Source organism: Hyperolius riggenbachi, chromosome 2 (genome assembly GCF_040937935.1).
Source record: "Hyperolius riggenbachi isolate aHypRig1 chromosome 2, aHypRig1.pri, whole genome shotgun sequence".
Lineage (NCBI taxonomy): Eukaryota > Metazoa > Chordata > Amphibia > Anura > Hyperoliidae > Hyperolius > Hyperolius riggenbachi.
The window spans coordinates 534,011,514-534,027,026 of NC_090647.1; the positions used below are offsets into that span (position 1 = coordinate 534,011,514).

The 15,513-nt window shown below is 42.9% G+C and overlaps 1 protein-coding gene across 1 annotated transcript in view; it reads right to left on the reverse strand.

The window, feature by feature from the left end:
- Positions 1 to 5,160: 5,160 nt before the first annotated feature.
- LOC137547270 (cingulin-like) overlaps positions 5,161 to 15,513 on the reverse strand; it is a 42,881-nt gene continuing 32,528 nt past the window's right edge. The window contains exons 8-10 of the mRNA XM_068270684.1: positions 13,401 to 13,473; positions 9,985 to 10,047; positions 5,161 to 7,092 (exon numbers count right to left, since the gene is read on the reverse strand). Of these exons, the coding sequence (XP_068126785.1) occupies positions 6,901 to 7,092; positions 9,985 to 10,047; positions 13,401 to 13,473 (328 nt within the window). The 3' untranslated portion in view covers positions 5,161 to 6,900. The remainder of the gene's footprint in view (positions 7,093 to 9,984; positions 10,048 to 13,400; positions 13,474 to 15,513) is intronic.

Here is a 15,513-nt window from a genome sequence, read left to right on the forward strand (position 1 = left end):
AAAAGCAGTTTGCTATTCTAGTAGATTTGTCATAATTTATCACGTGGTAAGTTAAAGGGAACTAGTGACGCCGGACTTCTAAAAAGAAAAAAGATTTTATACATACCTGGGGCTTCTTCCAGCCCCATAAGCCTGGATCGCTCCCACGCCACCATCCTCTGCTTCCTGGATCCGCCGGTACCGGGCCCCGTCACTTCCGGCGGACGCGGCCAATTTTCTGCATCAGCAGGGGCTCCCTCTATACCCTTACATGCGCGGCTGCACAGTATGCAGCCGCACGCGTAAGGGTATGCCGGATACAGGAAGTGGAGGACGACGGTGTGGGAGCGATCCATGCGTATGGGGTTGGAGGAAGCCCCAGGTATGTATAAAATCTTTTTTCTGGGGCCTCTGGTTCCCTTTAAGTCATAAATTGTGTGGCATTTTAGCAAAAATTGGAATTCTCATGAAATACAGGGGCATGTTAGCACATAATTTACCGGTCAGTTTAAAGGGAACCTAAACTGAGAAGGATGTGGCTTTTACTATTAAAATAATACCAGTTGCCTGGCTCTCCTGTTGATCCTGTGTCTAATACTTTTAGCCACAGCCCCTGAACAAGCATGTAGATCAGGTGCTCTGACTGACGTCAGACTGGATTAGCTGCATACCTGTTTCAGGTGTGAGATCCAGATACTACTGCAGCAAATTGATCAGCAGGAGAGTCAGGCAAATGGTATTATTTAACCTCCTGAGCGGTATGCCTGACAGTGCCGGGCAAGGAATTTTTGCTGAAAGCAGTATGCCAGTGTGGGGCAGTGTCAGGCATGCTGCTCAGGGAGTTTCCCTAGCTACAGGAGCCCCACAATATGTTAGGTAGGTGCAGGGGCTCCTGTACACTATCTGCAGCATTAGGACTATACGGCATAGTTCCTATTGAGGTTGTGTAATAGAAAAGTATTGTAGAAATAAAACTCCAAATTATTGGATTTATATTTTATTGGGGATGCCTATAAATATACTTTCCATAGGTTGCTACATAATCAAATACCCCCAACCCCCCCCCCCCAAAAAAAAAACCCCTTCCAAATACTATTAGTTTATGGAAGACTTATTTACCACTGAGATGCTGTACTTTATGTATGTTTTTCCACACCTTTTAGAAATGCTGGAAAATGCTAAAGGGAAAATACAGATTGTGGGTTTTTTTTACCTGCAAAATATTTACTGCACAAAGCTACCAGAAATGAGGTCAGTGTACTTTCTATAATATATGGGTAAAGTGTGTGAAAGCCCAAATACTGGCAATTATTCATACTGACTGTAGAATGTGCTGCACTACGTAACTTAACATGAGAACTTTTGTCTGTCTAGAAACTGGGATGTTCAATGAGACGCAAATGCTGCTGATACAGGATTATTCCGCTTGAAAATGTACCAATCAAATCCCACCAAGATAAAATTTGATTGGATTTTCAAGATGCATTAATTTGCATAATCCTGAATAAACTTGCAATTCTTTGCATCTCACTGACCATCTGGAAGATGATGTAAGGCTCAAATGTGCAACAATTAATGTATTTCCTGTCACCCTACCTCCCCAAAATTGTTTTTATATTAGCAATAAAGTAGAATCCCTTTACAGTGAACTCCAAGGCAGCAGGGAAAGTGGTTAATGAATCAGAAATTGTTCTACGTAAGCACAAAGTATATATTAATTTATAAAGCACCATAATATTCTGTGGTACTATAATACTGTATCTTAATTCAGTCAATAATTGGCAGGGCTGTGGAGTCGGTACAAAAATCATCCAACTCCTCACTTTACGAAACCAACTCCAGATACCCAAAATTGCTCTGGCTCCACAGCCCTGATAAGTGGGAGTAATTTTTTTTCTTTTTAATGCTTCAGCGAGCGAGCACAGATAGTGTCTAAGTGTCAAAATGCACAGTACTGAATACGCAGGGATTTGCCTTCAATAATAATGCAACAGTTTGCATGGGAAGCATAAGTCTCACCAGATAGGGGAGCACACTAAGTACAGTACCTGCACCATCCACATTTCTGTGCAGCCTGGATGATGCTGTAGTGTTGCAGCCATGCACAAGCAAGTCGCAGATGATAGGCAAAAGCTTGCACAGATCTCACCAGATGGTGCTTTTTGAGGTAATGAATGCAGGCTCAGTAGTGTGCAGATTCTTAAAATGTCTGCATGGATTTCTAAAAACCTACTAATATATTTTGTCTCAGACACTCTTGATAAATCTGGCCCAGTGATTACTATACTTCCTATCCAGCAGGAAGCAAGCCACTGTTCAGGAGGCGGAGCTATGCATATTACAATGTCGGCACTCTGCGTGGTAGTGCCGTGCGTGGTAGTGCAGTGCAATGATCCTGCCCCGGGCCTCTCCTGTTGCAGGACAATTGCACTGCACCATAGGTACAAGCAGCCTGAGGCTGTTTTTAGTGTAAAGTGCTTGTAGAGTGGCACTCCCCATATGTATCACTACATGCAGAAAAACGTGAATAATCACAAGGTAAACAAGTTCTATCTCACCCTTCCTCCATTGACCCTTGATGCTTTGCTTGCTTGGACGTGTGCACGTCGGATCCAGGATTGAAAAAGAAATTGCAGCTGTAACCAGGAAGAAAAAGAAAACATCCTGACACCTTCCGTCCTTTACTTTATTGCATCGCTTGTATCATCGTGGGTTACATACCATAAGTGCGTTCACCTATTGGTTCATGCTGGTGGTGGGGGTGGTGGGGGTATCGGGCATCAGTTGGGGCTTGCGACGGCCAACTCACCACCATGAACCAATAGGTGAACATACTTATGGTATGTAACCCACGATGATACAAGCGATGCAATAAAGTAAAGGACGGAAGGTGTCAGGATGTTTTCTTTTTCTTCCTGGTTACACAAGCAGCCTGAGGCCCCATTCACACTGGAAATCAAACGCTAGCAAAATCACTGGCGTTTTGGAAAGCAATTTTCCTGTTTTTTTTTTTTTTTCTCAAGGTACAGGAGAGGTATTTTAGAGCAATTGCATTTTGTGATACTGGCAATCGTTCCAAAACCACAAAAAAAAAAACGCATGCACCATATTAAAGAGACTCTGAAGTGATACTAAATTTCATTTAACTTTTAGTTATTTTCATCACTATAACCTAAGCTAAACCGCCGTTATCCTGTGACAAAATGAGGGGTTAATACCCCCCAAATCCCCTCTGTTCAGTCCAGGGAGTGCTTCCTGAATGAGGCAGGGCTAATGGCCACAGCCCTGCCTCTCAGCACGTCAATCCTGGCTGATCGCCGCCTCTCTCCGCCCCTCTCAATCTGCCTTCACAGAGAGAGGCAGAGATTCGTGCGGCGATTGACACGCATAGAGGAAGAGCTGCAGCCGTAAGCTCTGCCTCCATGGGCAACAAAATCCATGACCAAGAAAGTCGTGGATTTTGCAGGGGCGATTTGGGGGGTATGAACCCCTCCTTTTGCCACGGGATAGTGGTGATATAGCTTGGGTTATATAGTAATGAACATAAATACAAGTTAAAAGGAATTTAGCCTGGCTTCAGTGTTTCTTTAATGATCACTAGCAATTTGCTGAAATCAGTGTGAACACTACCACTGATTTGCATGGTCATAATGCTTTAAGTGCTAATGATTTACAGACTAGCTGAAATTGCTAGTAAAATGCTCCAGTGTGAATGAGGCCTAACGGTCACCAAAAAAAAAAATGTGTTAGGGCTGGTCCACACTGCCAGAGCTTTTTCTAAGCTTTTTTTTTTTTTTTAAAGCTCTTGCTAATATAATGCAATATGTGTGCTCTCACTAGAGAGATGTGATTTTTTTTTTTTAATTCACCCATAGTAAAACCCTGAAAATGTAGTGGCTGAACTTTTAGGGAGCAAAGGAAGGGTTAAAGCATTGTCTTTTCCTGCACAGCCAGCACCTATGAGTCATGACTACTGATTAAACACTTGTTTGTTTATTTAGCTACCATCAAATGTAACAACTCAATACAGCTGATTTATACAGCATTGTTATCTGGAATGAACACTTTCCAGTCTATTCTTTGCAAGAGCTCAGGTCCACTTTAATGTGACTTTAAAACCCACCGTTTTAGGCAAACATTGGACCGAGCTACTGCATAAACAGTGTCCTCCTAACAACTTGGTACACATACTAGACTGGCTGGGCCTTAATTCAAGTTTATGTAAAATTAATTAGAACATAGGAAAAATAAAACATAAAAATGACAGCTTGTGCTTTAAAACTAAAAGCTAACAATGATCACACATATGATGCAGTGCTGAACAATAAATAGTATGAGGTGCTGATGTACAACATGTGAAATAAAAACATAACATGAGGAGGGAGAGGACTCCGCCCAATGTGGCTACTCCTCCAAAAGATTGCTGAACATGAGGAGGGGGGAGAGGACTCCACCCCACATAGCTCCTCCTCTAATCATGAGGAGGAGAGAACTCCGCCCCATGTGGCGGCTCCTCAAAAAGAATGCGGCATTGTGCATGCATACAAACCATTTACCGTACATAAACTTTAATACAAAATAATTTAACTTGGCCCCTCCCTTATTAAATATGCAGTGCTCTTCACAGAAGAGGCGTTTCATTGATTTACTTAAGTGTCATTTGAGGCTGGAGACCCCTAGTATTCCAGAAAACCTGGCCTGGATTTACTAACAATACTCTGATGTGACCAAGGCATGTGTTTTAAAGGACCACTCCAGCAAAAATAAAAAATTAAGCAGTTAAAATGCAGCAGAATCAACAGGTTTTAAACTATTCAACCTCCTCTTGGAGGAGGTAAAGATGCCAGCCTTGCTACTTACTTGCATACACTTGTCAGTTAGAATTAGCAACTGCCATTCAGGAAATTAAAATCCCCCATGAAGAGATGGACTAGTCGAAAGCCTCAGTTCTGTCAGGTTTTAAACTGCTTACTTTTTTTTTGCTGGAGTGGTCCTTTAAAAATGCATGCCTGGGTCACATGAGTGCATTGTTAGTCGAGGCTAGAGACGCTTATGTCAGAAAACCTGGCCTGGGTTTACTAAGGGTCTCTAGCCTCGACTAACAATGCTCTGATGTGACCCAGGCATGCGTTTTAATCACTTGACGACCGCAGTGGTAACCCCCCCCCCCCCCCTCCTCCTAAAGACCAGGCTCATTTTTGCAGTGCTGGGCTGTGCAGGCTTTTCAGCCTCCTGCACAGCCCAGCTTAGGTGTCCAGCGATCAGACTCACCTCCTCTTTTTTGTCCCTAAGGGGACATGCCGCTGGAGGGGTCTGATCGCTGCAGGCTTGGTTTATTTCTTTTTTTTTTTTTTTCAGATGCTTCAGTGAGGCTCTCTCCTCTGCCCCCCTCCATCATCTAATTTGTAACAGGACGGCGATCCATCCTGTTCCGCCTCTCATAGGCATCAGCCTATGACAGGAGAGTGCTCCCCGGCCAATCAGAGGCCGGGAATCGCCGATCTCGTACAGAGCTGCGGCTCCTGGCAGCGCTGTACGCTTGTAAACAAAGAGGATTTCTTTCCCCTTACGTTTACAAGCAGCTATTCGCGGAACTCCATTCCATGAAGCTGCAGGGAACGATCGCGCATGCCCGTGGCTGTTCCCTGGGAAACTGCAGCCAATTGGCGTTAGGCTGTCCTGGGGCTGCCACCGCGGTCACGCCCATTGGTGTGAGGCGGTCCTTAAGTAGTTAAAAGAACAACTCCAGCGAAAAAAGTAAGCAGTTAAAACCTGAAGCATTGGAGAGATGGAATGAGATGTGGAGCACATCTGCAATAGGCAGTAACAAGGGTTAATTTATTTGAATGGGGATTATAACCCTGTTCGATGTAGTTTTTGTATGTCTGCTACAAGGATGCATTTTAATATAGAAAGATTCTGGAACAGTTGTATTGAACGGGAAACACAAAGTATGGCAAAATTGCGTAATTACACAATCCCTTGCAGCTGTTTTTGCTGCAGGCATCTTCTGGTCTGTCGGAAGCCATCTTTCCATCTAGCTTACAGCTTCGTACTCAGCCACTAGATGTCAGATGCGAGGGAAACGGGAAGTGGCTAGCCAGGACAAGGAGGAAGTCATCCAGCAAGCACAGCTGCACAGATGCTCCCAGGAACAAGAAGATATTCCCACACATGACTCGCATATTATCTGACCCAAAAAATATGGCTTATATGCAAATATATATGGTAATAGGCAGTTTTGAACACATCCATTCCAGGTTTTCTGATTCACTTGTGCACTCCAACCTCAGTAAACCAGCCATATTTAACTGTATGGATTGCAACCCAGGTAAACTATCAAACAGGCTTTGAATGTTCAACTTTGATCCCTATCTGGATGCTTCAACAGGAAGGGATTCAAATCATGCATCTAGTTTATGCTAATGCACCTGTCCCTGAATGGAAGTTCTTGTAGGCAGGAATAGACAGCAGCCAGCAGGGACTAGCTGCTGTGTCCACAAGAAGATCAGTGTATAGCAAGCACCCAGTGGAGGGGAAAAGCGATGTGCTATGATCTTCAGCGTCTCTGCACTCCAGACGCTCCCACAACTCCTCCGTAGTCAAGTCAGCACCATCTGTAGTAGTATAGCTCTTTATTAGTAAAAAGATAGCATGACCAACATCTCCAACAGCGCTGTTTCGGTCAATAGACCTTTCTTAAGCTGCACAGACATTACTTTGTGCAGCTTGAGGTCTATTGACCAAAACAGCGCTGCTGTCGGAGGAGCTGCTGTGTCCAACACCTTTGTGGACTGATGCTTTACTATGAGGAACAGAAGAAAAAGCACAACCACCTCTGGGGTCACGCCTTCCGTTCTGGTAAGCTATTGCACACCAAGGACACGCTGTAGAACCACGAGATATTACAGTGTAGAGTCCTCATTTCAGGTCTTGTTTCAGCTTCTGGAGGATCCTCTCTCGCTCTTCATAAAGCTGTTTTCTAAGCAGAAGGCGCTGCAGCCTGCGGTTCACTATCTCCTGGTCTTCTTCAGAGAGTTCTGCTGGTGCATGGCGAGCCAACTGCTGTTCTGAGTATTGGCTGATCCGTTCTCTCATCCGCTGTATGCTTTGCTGGGGGGACAAGAAAGACACAAGCACTGAAGAGGAGGTGACTTGGACCACCCTAGATTGCCAGCTAGAAATGGTCAATAAGATAATTGTGGCTTGCAGGAAAATGTATCTAAAATGAACCCAAAGTCAGAGGGATATGGAAGCTGCCATTTTATGTATTTTTATTATTTCCTGCTGATCTTTCTGGTTAGTAGGGTCTAAGTCACACACCTAAAACAAGCATGCGGGTAATCTTGTCAGATTTGTCAGACATCTGATCTGCATGCTTGTTCAGGGCCTATGGCTTAAATTATGAGAGGCAGAGGATCAGCAAGACAACTAGGCAATGTGTATTATTTAAAAGGAAATCAACATGTCAGCCTCCATACTTGTAAGGAAGAGAAAAACCACACGGACACCGGGAGCCCAACCTAGTGTAAGAATGTAAGGGCTGGTGGTATAAGTTTATACCAGGGCTGTGGAGTCGGAGTCGTGGAGTCGGGCAATTTTGGGTGCCTGGAGTCGGAGTCGGAGTCGGGAAAAAATGCACCGACTCCGACTCCTAATGAATTTGTAACTGTAATTAAAATAGAAAATATGATAAAATGTTCTATTTCTCAGATAATAGTCATTAAAAGTAATGTATATATACACAGTATAAATACAGTAATAGCTGTGCTTAGTCCACAAAAATGAAATAAACCAATCAAAATTAGTTACTTGTGCTGCTTCAATAAAGCAGTCCCCGTATTTTTAAGGTCAGATATACATATCTGATTGTGACTGTATATATGATGTGTACACAGGAATCTCTTATATATACTAAATAACATCTATGCTGTAAGTATAAAGCCTGATGTGTAGCCGTGTCACTAATAGAGATGGTCAATGAGGTGGAAATAATTCTGCATTGATGCTGATTTATGCAAATGTATGCACTCCCTTTGCTGATGAAATCAAATAATTTTATATGTTATTAAAATTTGGTTTGGTGACTACAAATTAAAGGGTAACTGAGACGGATGAAAAGTAAAGTTTTATACATACCTGGGTCTTCCTCCAGCCCCCTTCAGGCTAATCAGTCCCTCGCTGTCCTCCACCACCTGGATCTTCTGCTATGAGTCCTGGTAATTCAGCCAGTCAGCGCTGTCCAGCCGCATGCCGCTCCCACAGCCAGGAACATTCTGCACCTGCGCAATAGTGCTGCACGAGTGTGTGCATGTGCACTACGCCTGACTGGCTCAAGTACCTGGACTCATAGCAGAAGATCCAGGGGATGGAGGAGGACAACGAGGGACTGATTATCCTGAAGGCGGCTGGAGGAAGCCCCAGGTATGTATAAAACTTTAATTTCATCTGTCTCAGGTTTACTTTGTTACACAGTAGTACTATACTCTACATATGCACTCCCCACAGAGCTGCAGGGAATCCACTGAGAATGCTGTGCACATTGAACACAGAGGTGTTGTCTGTTTAAAATCTCCTTCTTCCCCTGCAGAGTACCTGCACATCATTCTTACATGTACCCACACTTACATTGCCTAGGGCCTGATAGATGTTCTTTGTTCCGGTTTGTACCTTTTACAAGTACTCTTACCAAGGACTAGTTTTAGTCTAAAAGGAATAAATATAGTAGTCTACATATCCTTCTCACTTCAGTTGTCTTGTAAAATTCCTAAGCGTTGGCAGTTAAGAGACGGATTTCATGTTACATACTTTTAATCAACAAAATTGTAATATGCAAATTAGAGGAGTCGGAGTCGTGGAGTCGGTGGAATCCTAAACTGAGGAGTCGGAGTCGGTGGATTTTTGGACCGACTCCACAGCCCTGGTTTATACCCACAAAGGTTGGTAACAGAAGATACAACAAGATGAAAACTATGTGTGACTATGGACAACAGGCAAAACTGATGACTAAAAGGTGGCCATACACTTATAGCTTTGCAGCAGATTCAACCATCAGATTTCTGTCAGATGCCTGTCAAGTCGAATCTGACCGGAATCTGATGTATGTCACACACTAGAAACACATTTCCAATCGATTTCAGAATGAAATCTATTGGAAAGCGATCTAAATGCATTATTGGACCATTAGATCCAATGCAACTCTACAGGCCATCAATCTGCTGCCAGCAGCAGATCGACCTAGATTTTCCATTTGATAGAACGGATTTCTGATCAATTCCATAGAATCTATCAATCCCTGAAATCGACCAGTGTATGGGCCCCTTGAGATTAAATGATGGGAAAGCCGCTGTAGCCTTCTTGCACACATGGGTTAGTTATCATTCAGAGGTCTGTTCACACTGCCAACTATAAACAATAATCTGTCACAGTGATCTGCCACGACTGTCATTGGAAATGCACATTGTGGATCATTTGTTTAACCTTTCATATGATTCTTTATCTATTGCACAATTTCGGAACAATCTCTGAATGATGAGTCGTTCATGTTGGACGATTTTTGCCCGTTGTGTCTGACCCTTAAAGTCAACCCAGGGTGAAAAATTGATGAGATACTGTTACAGTATATTTATCCTCCTACTCCTAAAAATTACCAAGTATACCACGGTTTACTTTTACATTTAAAAACATTTACAAAGTAGGTTGAATGCATGAACTATTGACCTTTCTATCTCTCTCCCGGAGCTCAAAAGTTTAATTCTGCCAGGAAAACTTTGACTGTAATTAGCTTATCAGTGATGTTTACTATATTCCCGACAAGCTACCAACAAGACAGAAGCAGCCACTTCCATGCCTAGAAATTAACTCTCAGACAGCGAAATAAATAAAGTTAAAAACAGCCTGGTCATTAATGTTTTGCACTGTACATGCACGTTTATCTCATGTCACATATCGCCTCGGCTACACTTTAAACCAACTGCAAAATCCTGAAAGAACAGCGCCACCTACCTTCAACTCTGATTTTTTCTTTTCTGTTTTCTCTATTTGAGTTTTCAGACTGACCACTTCATCCTACATAAAAAAAAATAAAATAATAATATTTGGTTCTGATTACCGCAATAAAAATCTTTTCAGTGATCTCGTATGCAAATAAGGGGCAAAGTTCATTTTGCAGCTGACTCCCTCCCAGGGCAGATCACTCTTCAAAGGGCAGGTTTGACGAATCATCTGCTAGCATCTACGCCGTTAGTGGGGGATTAGAAGCTGCCCATATACCACTAAACACTCCATCATCTTAAAGGTAACCTAAAGTGAGGCTTCCATATTTATTTCCTTTTACAGAATACCAGTTGCCTGGCAGCCCTGCTGATCTCTTTAGCATCAGTAGTGTCTGAATCACAAGCCTGAAACAAGCATGCAGCTAATAGTCAGACTTCAGTCAGAGTACCTGATCTGCTGCATGCTTGTTCAGGGGCTATGGCTAAAAGTATTAGAGGCAGATGATCAGCAGGACAGCCAGGCAAACTGCAGTGTTTAAAAGGAAATCAAATATGACCGCCTCCATTTCCCTCATTTTAGGTTTCCTTTAAAGCGGATCCGAGATAAAAAACTAACAACAACAGGTAACTTGTCTGTATATCTTATGTACAGTTTAGATGGTTTACACACCAAATCTAGAAGCAAACAGCTTCGAAAGTTTATGAATATTTATTCCTGTGATACAATTAGGGCAGCCATGTTCGGTTTGTCACAGGCTAAAGGCCGGAGATGCTATCAGCTTGCCTGTGTGTAAATGCAATCCCCTCTCCTCCTCTCTCTGAAATCTATGGCTAGTAACCTCCTCCTGCCCAGACTGAGCTCCCATAAGCCCTTGCTACAGTGCCAAGGCACTGTGAAAGCTGTGGGCAAGGTTTGTTTAGTTTATAGGGAATTAGAGTATTAAAACAAAAAAGTATTTGGCTTGATGAATGCCCTATAAACTATATGAAACAAACACACTTATGCAATGAGTAAAAGTTTATCTCAGATCCACTTTAAGACTACACACTGTAAAGCAAGCTGAAAAAAAATCAGTTCAAAGTCACCCACAGGGATCGGGACTTTATCACTTGGGCGACAGTTCGGGGCGAAACGTGTCACTAGCTTACATGTCTCTGTGCATTCTAATAAAACAAACAAATGTTATTATAAATTGCTGAAGATTCAAGTAGAATAAAAAAAAAAAAAAAAGGAATTGTGATCTGTTCATGTGTAATATTTTCTGCCAAAACGAACCAAACGTGATTTTAAAATAAAAGGTTGTATACTTACCTAAAAAAGGGAGGGAAGCCTATCATGAAGACCACTGTCGCCACCTAGGACCCTCTTACAGTTTCCAGTTGCAGGGAGGAGCTACAGGAGGCCGGCCTCACCCACCACTCTACCCTCGATGCAAGCAAGCCTCGTTTGATCCCTGCGAGCTCGCCGATGGTAATGCAAGCGCAGGTAGATCGCGAGGCAGACACTACTAGCTACCCAAGACTGTCTATGAGTATCCTCGTCACAGGTGGATACACCTTGTCTGCAGAAGGGACGCAGCTATCAGGGCTCTGCAAATCCTAAGTGCATGGACATAAGGTACAAGCTTGTGAAATCACCTTATACAGTGATAAGAAGGAAGCCATTTTTCTCGCTTACTAACCAGCTGAGCTTATGCTGATATGCAAATGTGGCTGTTTGACTGGACTTACCAACCAACAGGATATGCCTGCTATTCTAACTAGCGGCTGTTGTCTATCAGGACATAAACGTTTTTATTAACAGGCTTGTTATGGACTGCAAAACCTTTTTCAAGTCAAACTGTATAATTTTTTGCTGTACATCTGTTAGTCTCATATTGAGAATACGCTCCCTCTTTTTTCTTTGTTCATCTACTGGAGTATAGAGAGAGCTATAGGTGCGCCACAATTGAGGCTTGTGTATCTGGGTTATACATAATATGCTTGGGGTGTGCATGGCTGGTGTGATGCATGTATGAGTGAGGGTGAGCCAGCTTACATCCTTTGGTTCCTCATTGTTTTTAATTGTGTCGTTTTTGATAATTGCTCTGACATGGTGTCCTAATAAACGTTATATTATATTGGCAAGTGAGGCTTGATTAAACTTTTTCTACAAATTGATTCACTAAGTTTCCAGTTGACCCGGAGAGACAACAGCAAGCGGCACAAGGGAAGGACATACAGCAGGCAGGGCGAGTAGGAGAAGGATCAGCCTGCACTCAAAGGTGATCCGTCAATCTGGATCTCCTGCAGAAGCATCGGGAGCTGCTGTACACAGGCCAGATACTTGGAACAGATGGCACCGACTGGCTGCCCTGCCTGAGAACCAACGTGAGTGTATCTAGACCCGGCATGGGCAAACTGTTACGGAACTACAAGTCCCACAATGCATTTGCCTTTATGAGTCATGACTGTGGCTTTCAGACTCCTGCAATGCATTGTGGGACTTTAAGATCCTTAACAGCTGGAGGGCCAAGTGTGCCCATGCCTGGTCTAAAACTTATGGAAAAGCATGTGATCAGTTTGGTCAGGTGATAGATATGCAAGTCTCTGATTTGCTAGTCGTCATCATGTGCTTAAGCAGGATGTGATCACAGCAAATCAGGGCTTTGCAAATCTATCAGCTGATCAAACAAATCACATGCTTCTCCATGAGTTCTTCTAGACACGACTAATCGCTAGCTGGCTTCTCCTTGCAGGACACTGGACTATACAGACCCCTGAATACTGCTTTATTAATGCTTGTGGATTGACTGGACATCTAAAGAAGCCTTTTTCTTCAACTCAACTGAAACAATCTCTATGGGAAATGCCAGTTCATCCCCAAATTCTGAATCATGTTACTCTTCAAAGCTCCTCCTCTACCCCCAGAGCATGGACAGACATCAGCTGCTGAATAGCTTTCTATGAACAGAGCAATCATCTCTCAGGGATCGTACACATTAGGGGCGTTTCTCAGCCTTTTTTTCAAGCAAAGGCAATTTTTAAAATCGCCCACAAAATGCTTGTGCAATGAATCTCTATGAGAAGGTTCATATCAGTGCGGTTCGTGCCGTGCAGCAAAGCGATGCCTGGACCATTTTTGGGGCATTTTGCTATAAAGGAAGGTATAGGAAGAGCGCTAAACGCTCACAAAACCGCTTTATGCAGCGTTTGCGGTTTTTTAGAACAAATACATCGTATTTTCCGGGTCAAAGAGTTCACTTCCTGCCTTGCGTCAGGGAGCGAATTACAAAACCTCTCTGGAAAAGCGATTTCCCCAGAAACAGCGCGCAGTGGAGCGCCGGGAGAGGGGAAAAAAAACAGCTCACAAAAACGCTTGTGTTTTAGGTGTGAATGAGGCCCCAGTCATTAGTGGGCTTCACACGCAGAAATAAGTGGCCTTACTTTTAGCTGCCGGAGCCTCTCTCCTGCTGCACTGATATCTTTCTGGCAGGATTCCATCTTGGATTTCAGCGACCTGGAAAACAGAGGAGAATGAGGAATTTCCGGATGCAGTTAGGATACTATGTAGATGGCCAGAGGGAGTAGAGTATTAAATGGTATCATCCTCAAACACAACAGATTAGCCAGTTACTACAGTAAACCAAGTTACTCAGAATCCAAAGCTTTAAAAGAAACTGTAGTGAAAATAATGTAATGAATACATTTTTTTTTGTACAATATTCATTTATGACAAAGCATCTACCGTGAGGAGATGGACTAGTCCAAAACCTGACAGATTTTTGCTGCTTACAGTAAGCAGGGCTGTGGAGTCGGAGTTGGAGTCGGGGCAATTTTGGGCACCCGGAGTCGGAGTTTCAGAAACGGAGGAGTCGGGAGTCGCATGATTTTTGTACAAAATCCACAGCCCTGTTAAGTATTAGACTAAGGAGTCGGAGTCTGAGCAATTTTGGGTACCCGGAGTCGGAGTTGGAAGATTTTTGTACCGACTCCACAGCTCTGACTGTAAGTGACAGCAAAACAGGAAATACATTTATGGCACATTTTACTCCAGTGAAAAAAAAAAAAAAAAATTATATATCTATCTATCTACATATACATATACCCACAAGGGTCAAGGGCCAGGTCAGCATACTTCAGACTGCTGGAGGGGGGGGGGGGGGGGTGGCAAGTATACATAAAATGATGCAGAAGTCATTGCGGGCCAGACAGTGAAGCATACCCAGGTGACAAACAGTCCAATTGGACAGCAGTGTCACCTGATGTGGAATTTTAATTGGAAACCAGCAAAGCTTTCTGGCTTCCATGTGGATGGGTGGTGCCAGCACTGCTATTTTAACCACGTAAGGTGGCCACTAACGGTCCAATTTCTAGCGAAAAATCGTTCGAGCAATCAGAAATTCTGATCGGACGAAAAATCGTTCACTACACCAACTAACCAATCATTGCTTCCTATCTATCACGACCAACAAGAAAATCCAAATTTTGGTTCAATGAAAATTCAATCAGACGATTGTTTTTATAATCGTTCATTATCGATTGTGCCCATCAACTGAGATTTACAACCAATCTGATCAGAATTTCTGATCGCTCGAACGATTTTTCGCTAGAAATTTGACCGTTAGTGGCCAGCTTTAGGTTTATCTGGACGGATATATCCGTCCAGATAGCCTGCACTGCTGCTCCTGCCGCCTTGAGATCAATGAATGGGAATACAGAAGATCCCACTCATTGATCTATGTCCCCTTAAGAAAAAACGATGGCTTTCTCTGAAAAGCCGCGGTTTTTCTATGTCCCACGTCAACCCCTTCAGTTCCTGTAAGCAAGATCTCTCGCTTACAGGATGAGGAAAAAAAAAAATCACTGTGGCCATCTTGTGGCCAAATAGTAATTTGTATTATTATTATTATTATTTGCTTGTAAATAGTGATGGATGCAAATTGAAAAAAATGCACCTTTATTTCCAAATAACATATTGACACCATACATTGTGATAGGGACATAACTTAAATGGTGTACTAACCGTGACAAATGGGCAAATAAAATACATAGGTTTTAATTATGGTAGCATGCATTATTTTCAGGGCTGTGGAGTCGGAGTCGGAGCAATTTTGGGTGCCTGGAGTCGGAAAAAAAATGCACCGACACTATTTTGTATGTACCCATCGCAATTCATTGTACAGGTACTGTATAATACTTCTACCATATAACTGTACTCATCTCTGTCAAAATATTGTACTGCCATTTTGTATCTCAGTAAAAGCCGCCTCCCACCCTCCCGTGTCATGATCTCTTAGAAACCTTTGCAAGGGCAGAAAACTGCCATGGCATGTTTTTCAGGAGGGGGCGTGGCTAAACAAAACCTGTATTTTCTGCTACAAAAAAGGTCAGTTTTTAAACATTATTCATGCTACTCTACTATAACTTGTGTGGACTGTGTTGACAACATAGAATTTGTTTTGATACTTTAAATGATTTAAATATGCCGCCTAAGTATGGCCTCTTCCTCACCTACAGCCATGCCGATCCTCACCAAATGTGGCAACCTGCAGAGTAC